This window comes from Symphodus melops (assembly GCF_947650265.1).
Source record: "Symphodus melops genome assembly, chromosome: 12".
Lineage (NCBI taxonomy): Eukaryota > Metazoa > Chordata > Actinopteri > Labriformes > Labridae > Symphodus > Symphodus melops.
In genome coordinates, this window is record NC_136702.1 from 1,480,300 (window position 1) to 1,492,034 (window position 11,735).

The 11,735-nt window shown below is 48.9% G+C and overlaps 1 protein-coding gene across 5 annotated transcripts in view; it reads left to right on the forward strand.

Moving 5' to 3' along the window:
• The window catches only part of ndp (norrin cystine knot growth factor NDP), a 20,057-nt gene extending 9,011 nt beyond the window's left edge, over positions 1–11,046 (forward strand). For 4 of the 5 annotated variants that reach the window (XM_079357101.1, XM_079357100.1, XM_079357102.1 and 1 more), the window contains 2 exons: positions 3,964–4,368; positions 9,939–11,046. In XM_079357101.1, coding sequence (XP_079213227.1) covers positions 4,168–4,368; positions 9,939–10,163 — 426 coding nt within the window. In that variant the 5' untranslated portion in view covers positions 3,964–4,167 and the 3' untranslated portion in view covers positions 10,164–11,046. Of the gene's footprint in view, positions 1–3,182; positions 3,789–3,963; positions 4,369–9,938 lie in introns of those variants that run through there. The other variant, XM_079357104.1, reaches the window with a different exon arrangement.
• The last annotated feature ends 689 nt before the right edge of the window (positions 11,047–11,735 follow it).

Below are 11,735 nucleotides of genomic sequence, written 5' to 3' on the forward strand. Positions count from 1 at the left end.
TTCGACCCCAGAACAGAAACGAGGACGCTTCCGATGCCAACATCTTGTCCCGTGCCTGCAGATTCCGGATGTTTCCAGACTTTCCAGGCGTCCACACAACAAAGCGTCACACATCCTTCTCTTTAACCGATGTCTGAGTGTGCATGCGTGTCAGTAATGTCACGACGGACTGAACCGTTAGTCTTATTTAACTTTCCTCAAAGCGAACATTCATCTGAGTATGAACATATTTAGATAAATACAGACACGGTGGCCTTGCCTTCGAGATATTGGAACCGCCTGCCAAATGGAAACTTTGACTTTCTTACTTGAGTCGTTCTGGACGGAGTCTGGCAGCAGTCTCTCATCGATAGTCCTCATGTGAAGTTGTTTACTTAAATTGGGCTGAAGCGTCATGGGCTAATTCAGAATGATCGACTTTTACTTTGCGCAGCGCCGCTGCCAACATACCTCATGCATCCTTCATTTTTGTAATGACATCAGTAAACACTCAAGGTGACATCGAGCGATTTGAGCCAGCGCTCCTCCCTCACAGATTCCCCTGCACCGGGGACAAATATTAGTTCTGTCAGGTCGATGATGGACGAAGTCGTGGAAGCAGACGGAGGGTGTGAGAGGCCACCGATGGAGGACGAAGGCGGGGGGATGTAGATTTGATTTGTTTTCTTTGTGATTGTATCAGAAGTCTTCGTGGATGATGGAATGGTTTCCAATCGACAGATCCAGGAAAGATGTGGTCTGCAACCATTTGGGTTTGTTCATCGTTCAGCTTGGATGAGATTGGGGTTAAGTGATGGATGCATCCAGAGCATCCAAAAATCAAATTCAGGTCATGCGTGTTGCCCTCATCCTGCCCAAACCTTCTGAATTTGTTTACTTTTGCCTCAACCTCCAGTGTGGAGCGGCAGCCAGGCGTCGCACACTCACACAGCTTCAACCGACTCGCTCACATATCTCCCTTTAATATCCCAAAAGCCCCCGTTATCCGAGCCAGCCGCGTATCGACGCCGGCTTCAAAGCCTCGCCGCGACTCAACAGAAGAGAGTGATTAAGATGACATAGTCACCTTGTAGTGAGGAACGTCCTTGTTCGAATACGGCCGTGGCTCGAGTCAGACTCCCTTCGTCGCCTGCATCACAAGCAGATGTTAATCAATAGAAAATCATCTCTTCACTGAGCAATAAGAGGTTGTGTTGTGGGGACGTCTCGCCAGCTCAAATAATTATTAATCAGAGAGGAGCGAGCTGGCCGTACACCAGAGTGACAACATTTGGCTCGTCCTTGTGTTTACAAGTGGGATGGTTTTGTTAGTTTTGCTCCGTCGGTAGGGCCAAGTCTAATGTCTGCTTAATAGAAACACATGTTGGTTCAGTCTGTGATTTACGAGAAGGTCGCTGCTCTTCTGTCTCCATGAGTGAAGCAGTAAATGTGATTGGTTTTGATCCAATATGTTTCCCTTCATTCAATCCTCTCGGTGAATTATTGAGCAAAGAGGACACGCATTAATTATTTGTTGTTGGACCAATTATCTTAATGGGTTGGTTTTTTTGGGTTTTTTTTAAACCGGAGTATAAATTGAAGACTTGTGTTTTATAGCTGATGACTTCAAAACCAATCAACAGCAGGCTGACGCGTGTTTGGGAAACTAACAGGTTAAATTTTACCAGTCACATTTATCCTTCATATTTTGACCTTTGATTTTGCACTAAAACTGCAATTCAGCCACCGGCCACTAGTGGGGGGTTGAAATCATTGACCGACGTAGAGGATGGACTTTTCTCATCATTGGGAGGATTTGTGGACGGACTCGAGTCAGAGGAACATGGAGAAGAGGAGTTTGCATCATATTAGTTTCTTGTTCCAGGATTCAGCAGAGACAATCTTTTAACCCTTTGACGCCTGTTGTCGCGAATTTGCATCAAACCACTTCTTCTCCAAATGCAGCCAAAACGGCGTCCATATTCCTCCCCTGCTGGTTGATGCACTTTCAATACGCACCGAGTATGTGATATCTATTGATGTGCTGTTTTCTTAATTTAGCATCGACTTGAAAACAGAAACACAGGTAAAAAAATGTTTTTAATACTTGGAAATAAATTCAGGTGTCACATCAGTGAAGTTGATCTTCATACTGCTGCTGCAGCTTTTTGACCTCGTCAAGCCTTTCACTCTTCATGCACCACGGTAGAAAATCCCACTCTGCTTCTTCGGTGCTTTGGCTTTTAAATTGTCCACTTCGATCACCCGTTAGCTTCTTTCTCTCTCTGCTACACAGGATGCGAGGAGAGGAGTCTTCAGAACAAAGAAAAGGGTGAAATTCTTGCAGTATTAGCTGTTTACCTTGGCTTGTTTTGCGAAGGGGCCCTGAACCAAAATGTTGTTTAAATTAGTTGGATGGTAACGAGCCCTCATGGTGCCGCACACACTCGACCAATCAATGCAGAAAACCTGTGGCCAATTAGTGTTTCTTCCATCCGAGGAGTTCAGGTTGTTCTCTGCGTCTGTTGGAGTTTAATGAAGCTGCCGCGCTGCATCCAATGTTTTTAACAAGAACTTGGAGGCTGCATCGGATACACGTTTCCAGCCTGGTGGGTCAGGGCTCATAGGGAGGTCAGCTGGGGGCCGAACAGCAGATTTGTTTCTGTGTACCTGCTCACAAGTTGCACATGTGAGTAGCCTAAAATATATAGAGGAGAAGATGTTTGAATACCTGCATGAATCTTGATTCACCTGCAGGCATGCCTCAACAGCTCGCCGTTCGGATCTGAAGGGTTAAATAATCCTGTGGAGTTTGATTTTGGCGTTTAAAGCCGAGGTCGACAGCGCCACTGAAGCTGATACTGACCCGAGCAGGAGAGCTGGAGACACTAAAGGTTGTGACGCAGGGCTGGAGGTGCTGATGGGTGACTCGCTCGACGGGCCAACAAAACATCTCAGGGAGTATTTATTCAAACAGGCCACATGATACTTCCTGTTTCTCTCAGGAGGAACGTTCAGGTTAAACGACTAGAAAAACATCGGGGCTGCAAACAGGATGTTGGTGGAGGTTTCGTGATTTCAGTGTAAAATGTAAAAAGACTGACGCAGGGGGAACATCTGACTGAAAACACGATTAAACGCTGCAAACAAATCCACGGGTCAAAGTCCTCGAGACAAACTCCTGAACGCTCAGTCAGTCTGAAACATCTCTGACAGATCCTGTCAACATATAAACCTTCATACTTCATAGTGTGGCTTTATATTTATGAATTCTCTTGCAAACACAGACATTTAAAGCTTGTCTAAACACACGTGTGCACATACAGCAGGTAACAATATAAAAATAACTCTTAAATCTTTGCCCTCGTTCACTGCGCTCCTCGACCCCCCCCTCGTGTAAACACACCTCTCTTTAATTCACAACACATTGCCTGTTAGCAGCCCCGCTCCTCGCCCTCTGAACACGCAGCCCATTATCAGGAGGACAATAAAAGCAGGAGGCTGGAAAGAGAAAAAACAACATAAAAACAGGAGAGCGTGTGCAGCGGGACGAGCCGAGGGTTCACACTCACGAGAGAGAGAGAGAGAGAGAGAGAGAGAGAGAGAGAGAGGGCTCGATGGGAGAGCGATTTGTTTTAATGAAAAAGTCGTTCCTGCAGAGAGGAACGGGCTCGGAGGCTGTTTGTGCACGGCTTAAGTTTCTGCTCTGTAATATAAGCACAGGGTGTGTGTGTGTGTGTGTGTGTGTGTGTACGTACGTGTGTGTGCAGGGGCGATCAAGGAATAAACGAGACAATGTATGCAGCCAGGTTTGGAGAAACACACACGTGAGAACGTGTCTGCAGGGACGCGTGTGATCCCTCTCTTGGATGAGAAATGTCTAATAGACAAAACACTCTGCCCACACGCACAATATTGTTTCTTTTCTTGTCTTTATCACTTCATTTTCCCACTCATGCCTTCCTGTTTGTCTTTTTTTTCCAGACTGTGGGGGATGGAGCGTCCCGACGAAGAAACCCTCCTACGACCAGTCTCCCTACAACTCCCTGACTGAGAGCTCAACGTTCGAGATTACAAAACAAAGACCCGACAGAGGCCGAAGAGCTGAAACATAAAACACCTTAAAGGATCAGAAAAAAAAAAGGAGGAAGTGAAGTTTTGGACCCTCCTGTGGGATCCGTCCCCATCATGTCGCTCTCCGTGGGCCCCCCCTCCGGCCTGCTGCTCGTCCTGATGTGCTGCCCCCTGCTGGGCCTCGTGCAGTCTGCAAGCAGCAACAAGGCGAGCGATAACGCACACCCGCACCTGGGAGACTCGGACCCGGAGCGCTGCATGAGGCACCACTTTGTGGAGACCATCACACACCCCATTTATAAATGCAACTCGAAGGTACGTCGCTGCCACTCGGAGGTTTTTATTTCAACGGCTTTCATTTTATGCAAGACATGAAAAAAAGAAAAAAATGTGAGGAGAAAGATTTGCATCATAAAAACAAGATTAAACATGTTTTAAAAACCCAGAAACAAAATCACATGAGTCAAAGAAAGATTGAAAGAGAGAGCAAAAAGAAAATCGTGCATGAGAAGTAAAAAACGTCAGTTCAGGTTTTCTTCGTCCTCGTGAGCGCTGGACCAGAATCAAAGTGTCTGCAGGCTTTTATTTCATGGATGTTAAAAATAAGATTCCTTTTGTGTCTCTGCCATCGTCCCGCTCGCCGTCTCTCTCCAGCAGGGCTGCAAAGATTCATTCACTCATCGATCTTAAGAAGATGAATTTCCAACACTTCTGCTCATCGATGAATCACTCGGGTGATTTTTTAAGCTAACGTGTCAAACAATTTTTCTTTCCTGATGAGCTTCCCAAATGTCGACCTGAAATCCAGTTCCTGGTTTAAAAAGAAACCTCAAACCGAAAAGAGTCCAGGTCCAGACACGCACGATGGTTTCCAACGAAAGATTTCACTTCTGTTCAAAGTTTCTTTTTTGAATTTCAAACAAGGAATTTCAAACAAACCTGCAATCAACGAGCTGCCAGCTGCACGGAGAATAATCCGCACACACGGGCAGTTTTTCTTTTGGAGTCAGACTGGGCAGAAGACGCAGCTCAGGTTCCCACAAAAAAAAAAAAAAAAACCCTCAGATGCATAAAACTCAAAATGGATTTAAGATTTGGACCTGATTTTCCTCCTGTCCTCACACACACACACACACACACACGCACACACACTGTAAGCTAACCCGCCTCGTTGTGGTCGCCCGCTCCTTTCTGGCCTCCGTTTGTTTAAGGTAACAGAGACGCTTTGACTGACAAATGAACTAAAGTGTTACAAATATAAGGGAAACGATTTCTTCCAAACCGAACCTCGGAGACTCAAAGAAAACTTTAAATCACCATCAGTCAAAAATAATAATGAAAAAACCCCCGAACCCTCTGAAACAAACCGCCGAGTCATTTATCTCACACACTTTTTCTCCTCCTGTTTCCCCCTGAAAGCCTCGTCTGTTCAGCCAATCCCGTGTCTCCTTTCTCCCTTCCCTCGCTTTATCTCCATCTCTCAGTCATTTAGACGAGTCACGCTTGCTTTGTTTTGGTGTGTGTGTGTGTGTAGGTGTGTGTGTATTCTGGACAGGGGCCACGCTGCAGACATATTCTGCACCTCAGCTGGGACTCTCATCTCGGCCTCTCCGTCGCTCCTGACTCTGCCAGCTTTCGTCGGGCTGCAGAGAGAAGACAGATAAACGTGTGTTTAAGCGTCCGACGGCGTCCTGCACACAGATGTAGCGACGTGCTAATCACGCCTAACACGTGACCGCCGCGGTCTGCCTTCTCTCCGGCTTCCTTTTTGGCGAGCAGCGTGCAGTTGTTCAAGCTGGCGTGTGTGATCACTTCTTTGGTCTTTTTTTAATTTTCTGACTCGGAGTGCAGCGAGCAGGTGTTGGAAGCAGCTCAGGGCTGAATCCCAGCGTGAGGCTGTTTCTCTGTCACACTTCACTGACGTCTGACCGAGCAGCTGTTTATCCACCTGCACAGGACAGACCACCAGATCATCACAACGATGGTGTGACAGAGAGGAGCAGGAGGAGTGAGGACAGAGAGGAGGAGGAGAAGTGTGGACAGAGAGGATGAGGAGGAGGAGGAGAAGTGTGGACAGAGAGGATGAGGAGGAGAAGTGTGGACAGAGAGGAGGAGGAGGAGAAGTGTGGACAGAGAGGAGGAGGAGGAGAAGTGTGGACAGAGAGGAGGAGGAGGAGAAGTGTGGACAGAGAGGAGGAGGAGAAGTGTGGACAGAGAGGAGGAGGAGGAGAAGTGTGGACAGAGAGGAGCAGGAGGAGGAGAAGTGTGGACAGAGAGGAGCAGGAGGAGTGTGGACAGAGAGGAGGAGGAGGAGGAGGAGGAGAAGTGTGGACAGAGAGGAGCAGGAGGAGGAGAAGTGTGGACAGAGAGGAGGAGGAGAAGTGTGGACAGAGAGGAGCAGGAGGAGTGTGGACAGAGAGGAGCAGGAGGAGGAGGAGGAGAAGTGTGGACAGAGAGGAGCAGGAGGAGGAGAAGTGTGGACAGAGAGGAGCAGGAGGAGTGTGGACAGAGAGGAGGAGGAGGAGGAGGAGTGTGGACAGAGAGGAGGAGGAGGAGGAGGAGAAGTGTGGACAGAGAGGAGCAGGAGGAGGAGGAGGAGAAGTGTGGACAGAGAGGAGGAGGAGAAGTGTGGACAGAGAGGAGGAGGAGGAGAAGTGTGGACAGAGAGGAGGAGGAGAAGTGTGGACAGAGACGAGGAGGAGGAGTGTGGACAGAGAGGAGGAGGAGGAGAAGTGTGGACAGAGAGGAGGAGGAGAAGTGTGGACAGAGAGGAGGAGGAGAAGTGTGGACAGAGAGGAGGAGGAGGAGGAGGAGTGTGGACAGAGAGGAGGAGGAGAAGTGTGGACAGAGAGGAGGAGGAGGAGGAGGAGAAGTGTGGACAGAGAGGAGGAGGAGGAGGAGGAGTGTGGACAGAGAGGAGGAGGAGGAGGAGAAGTGTGGACAGAGAGGAGGAGGAGGAGGAGGAGAAGTGTGGACAGAGAGCTATGCATGTTCATTTGGAGTTCTGAGATCCAGTCGAGGTTGTTTGGGTTGCCTGGGATTGGAGGAGGCAGCAGGGATTATATTTGGGAATGCCTTGTAATCCCGCAGGAGGAGAGAGGGAAGTCTGTGTGCACTGACCTCGGATCAGTGGAAGAAAACAGACGGATGGAAAAAAAAGTTGCCGTTCATTTTCTGCCAACTTGACATGTTGATTAATCAAGAAGTATTTGAACATATTATCAGAAAACACTCTGTTTAGCTTCAACCCGCCGTCAGCTGCAGAAAGTCGTGGTTGATTTTTTTTCTTTTTGTGATTCATCGTATTAAAATCACTTTTTCATCGTGACACGTTTCATCCTCATCCAAGGTTTTAATCTCACCTGTCTGATCCCTGTGTTTGTTAATAAATGTAGAGGAGCATCATCAGCCTTATCGTCCTGCTCATGACTGAGAGGAGGAGCAGGAGGAGGAGAAGTGTGGACAGAGAGGAGGAGGAGGAGGAGTGTGGACTGAGAGGAGGAGGAGAAGTGTGGACAGAGAGGAGCAGGAGGAGGAGAAGAAGTATGGACAGAGAGGAGGAGGAGTGTGGACAGAGAGGAGGAGGAGGAGGAGAAGAAGTATGGACAGAGAGGAGGAGGAGTGTGGACAGAGAGGAGGAGGAGGAGGAGAAGAAGTATGGACAGAGAGGAGGAGGAGGAGAAGTGTGGACAGAGAGGAGGAGGAGAAGTGTGGACAGAGAGGAGGAGGAGGAGGAGGAGTGTGGACTGAGAGGAGGAGGAGGAGGAGAAGTGTGGACAGAGAGGAGCAGGAGGAGGAGAAGTGTGGACAGAGAGGAGGAGGAGTGTGGACAGAGAGGAGGAGGAGGAGTGTGGACAGAGAGGAGCAGGAGGAGGAGGAGGAGAAGTGTGGACAGAGAGGAGGAGGAGGAGTGTGGACAGAGAGGAGGAGGAGCAGGAGGTGGAGAAGGAGGAGGAGGTGGAGGAGGAGGCGTCACAGAGGAGGAATTGTCACCGTTTGACAGCCTGATCCTCAGCTGGGACAAAGACAAATGGTCTTAAAGTGGCGACAACACTCCAGTGTGTGTGTGTGTGTGTGTGTGTGTGTGTGTGTGTGTGTGTGTGTGTGTGTGTGTGTGTGTGTGTGTGTGTGTGTGTGTGTGTGTCACCCTGCGGTGGCCCCAGACAGGCTTCTGTCAAAGTGGGAACACGGGTGGCGACACACAGCAGCTGACAGAAGGACATGACACAGGAGTCTGTTTAGGGAGCGACGGGAATGTGGCGACACGCGGAGGAATGTCAGCCGGACAACACCACACTAATCAGTGTGTGTGTGTGTGTGTGTGTGTGTGTGTGTGTGTGTGTGACTCCACAATAGAGCCCTTGACCAGACCTGGACCAACGATGAACCAAGACTCGGTTTAAGATTTGTTCGTGTTTTTGTAAGATGTTCGATCTGCGTGCCGAACAGTCATCGTGACCTGCTGAAGTTCAAAAGCTGAATACATTAAGTGGGTGTGTGTGTGTGTGTGTGTGTGTGTGTGTGTGTGTGTGTGTGTGTGTGTGTGTGTGTGTGTGTGTGTGTGTGTGTGTGTGTGTGCGTGCGTGCGTGCGTGCGTGCGTGCGTGCGTGCGTGCGTGCGTGCGTGCGTGTGTGTGTGTGTGCGTGCGTGCACTGCCTGCAGCTGCTCAGCATGCTGTGTTGTCACACGAAACACCGAGAGAGGCGTGTGTGTGTGTTTAAGGTCTGTAAACAGGCTGCGACCACGGCGGCTAACGCTAACAGCTAACGCCTGCGTGATGAGTGCAGAGGGGTGAACATGAGAAAGTGAAGCTCTGAGCTCCAGCAGGTGGAGGAGGAAGTGACTCCTCCACCTGCTCGTCTCCTTATCTGTGTGCAGCTGCAAGGCCAAAACTGTGAGACGACGTGAGCAGACAAACACTCGGCTTCATTGTTCCACGAGACCTTCAGACTTCAGCCTGAACAACCTGTGGGATGGATTCAGCATCACCTCCAATTATACTGTCTGTGCAAAGGGTTAACAAACGTCAGATCAACAGGAAACCAAATAACAGACGTCCAAGAGATGAAGAATAAAAGAGATGAAGTAAATATGCAAATGTAAATAATAACGTTTAAATGAATACAGAAATAAAATCCCAAAAAACAGAGTGAAGATTGTCAGATTTAAAAATATGAGTTAACATCGTTTAGAACAAAAGTTTTATCCCTGAATGGAGCAAAGTCAGAAACGTCCTCGCAGTGCGCGCTCCACACGTGGATTAAGTGTTTGGGGCCCGAGGACAGTAGGGGGCCCCTGAGGGCCGACAGACGTTGAAGTACAGCAGTGGTTAAACATTTGCAAATTTTGCAACGACTGTAGGAAACCTCCCTCGGGGGGGTGGGGGGGGGGGGGGGCGATCCTCAGCATCGCATGCATTACTGCTGTGCAAAGCAAAGTGTGTCAGTGAAAGAAAGCCAAGGAACTTAAAGAGTGTGCGAGTGAAAAGAGAGAGAGAGAGAGAGACGAGGACGCTGGCGGACATTTCACATGAGCGTTGGTTGGAGGGGCCTCTTAGGGCCCCGACGCACTCTAGAATCCCCGACGGCCCCAGACTGATTTTAGCGATTAATAATAAAGTCAGATCGTAGCTTTTTAAAGTGATGATCATCTCTCGCCACCGATGACTTTCAGCGGACATGTTTTCACTCTGACTGTTTAATGGATCATTTCAGGATGCACTGATATTACCCGCTCTGCAGCCCAGTCTGCTGCTCATTTCAACTTTTACATTTATTCTGTGAATTTGGTTCAGAGGGTGCAAAAGCTTTTTTACTGTTTTCCCCGGCAGGACGGCGCCGGATTCCCCAGGAACACTTCAGACTGATTCTTATTTTGTGTTTCAGATGGTGCTTCTGGCTCGCTGCGAGGGTCACTGCAGCCACACCACCCGCTCCGACCCCCTCATCTCCTTCAGCTCGGTGCTCAAACAGCCCTTCAAGAGCACCTGCTCCTGCTGCCGGCCGCACACCTCCAAGCTGAAGGCGGTGAGGCTTCGCTGCGCCGGCGGAACTCGCATCACCGCCACGTACAGATATATCCTCGCCTGCAACTGTGAGGAGTGCAGCTGAGCGGGACGCAGCGACACCCCCCCCCCCCCCTCTCCCCCACCCTCCTCCTCCAAGACACTCCAAAGATCCTGTTGGCCTCGAGCCGGACTCTTAACGCTTTCCAGAGGTTTGAATATTGGATCAGAAAACTCAACATGCGTGTTGTTTTCTTGGAGAGACAGTTTGGAGCACTCGTACCCGCCTGACACACTCAAACTAAGAACACGATCCGCTCTCCTTCTTGTGCTTTCGATCAGGACGAGGCCTTTTCTCCAGGCCAGACACCACAAACTGCTGCTCCCCGGAGGCCCCTTCTCACAGTGGAGACGCTCATTACAGGCTTCAGTAATCCATAGCACACATGCTCCCAAACCGCAGCACCAGAGGTTGTTACTGTGAGCGCTTTCTGCCTGCGGCTCCATAAAAACACCCGCTGAGTATCTGACAAGGAAACAACACGGCTCGTTAAAGCAGCGGGGAGACGAGGCTGGGCGAGGACAACACGTGTGGAGCATCTGCAGAGAAACACCTGCGCCGCGTTTACTCAGCCAATAACGTTTAACACGCTCCCTGCGAGGCGCTCATCGGGGCGCGTAAAAAAAAAAAGTGAGCGAGGCCCGACGGTGGGCGATAAACGAGACGAGGCGGACGCCGTAAACGGAGCTCAGAGGACGAAAGGAGGTGGAGATGAAGGACAGACGGAGCAGGGAGGCGATCAGTGTTCATGTTCAGTGTAATCTGCTCAGATCTGTGTTGAAACCGTAGCTTCTGTCGCTTCTGCCTGTCGTGATGACGCGTTTGATGTCGTGACACTTTTGTCCAAACTGTTCTGTGAAAACTTGGTCTGTAACTCCTGCAAACAGCTTCCTCACACCGCACCATCATAAACACAATATCAATCATTCAGACTGTGTGTGTTTGTCGGCTCGTCGAGCGGTTCATCTGAAATTAAATTTAAAAAAAACAGCAACCGTCCAGGGGCGTGTCCAGGTTTTTACAACCAGGGGCACGAACATGCACGCAACTGAATTTATTACTTTTGCACTCTTTCTATGAAATGCTACGCACTTGTAAAAAACACATTTCGATTCTTTAGGGACTAAAAAACAAGTTCACGCTTCAAACTGGCAAAAAAAAAAAAAAAAAAGTTTTTCCTTGGAAATTTGATGGAAAAAGGAACAGGGGTATACAAAGTATTTTATTAACAACTAAAAGTACCAGAATAGTGGATTTGTACTTAAGCCCCGCCTCTGATTCGGGAAATAGCCAATCATGGAGGATCTTAAGGTAGCACATGAAGTGAAAAATCAAAAACAGACACACACACATCCCTCAGTGTGTGTGCAGTAAAACAAGAAGCTCCGGTTTAAAGGATTTGAAGAGCTTGAAAGGTCACTTCATAAATTCTCGGTCCAGGATCTCGTTTTTGCTTTCTTAACACATGGGGAAGCCAATCAGATCAATCTATGCCATGCCAGGCCACTCCTCTGGCCACGCCCCTTTTTAATTATCTTCAACCAGCTTTGAATTTCCCTAAACTTTTGAACGTTACACATGGAGCATCGAGCAGGATTTCTACATATTGTGATCGTC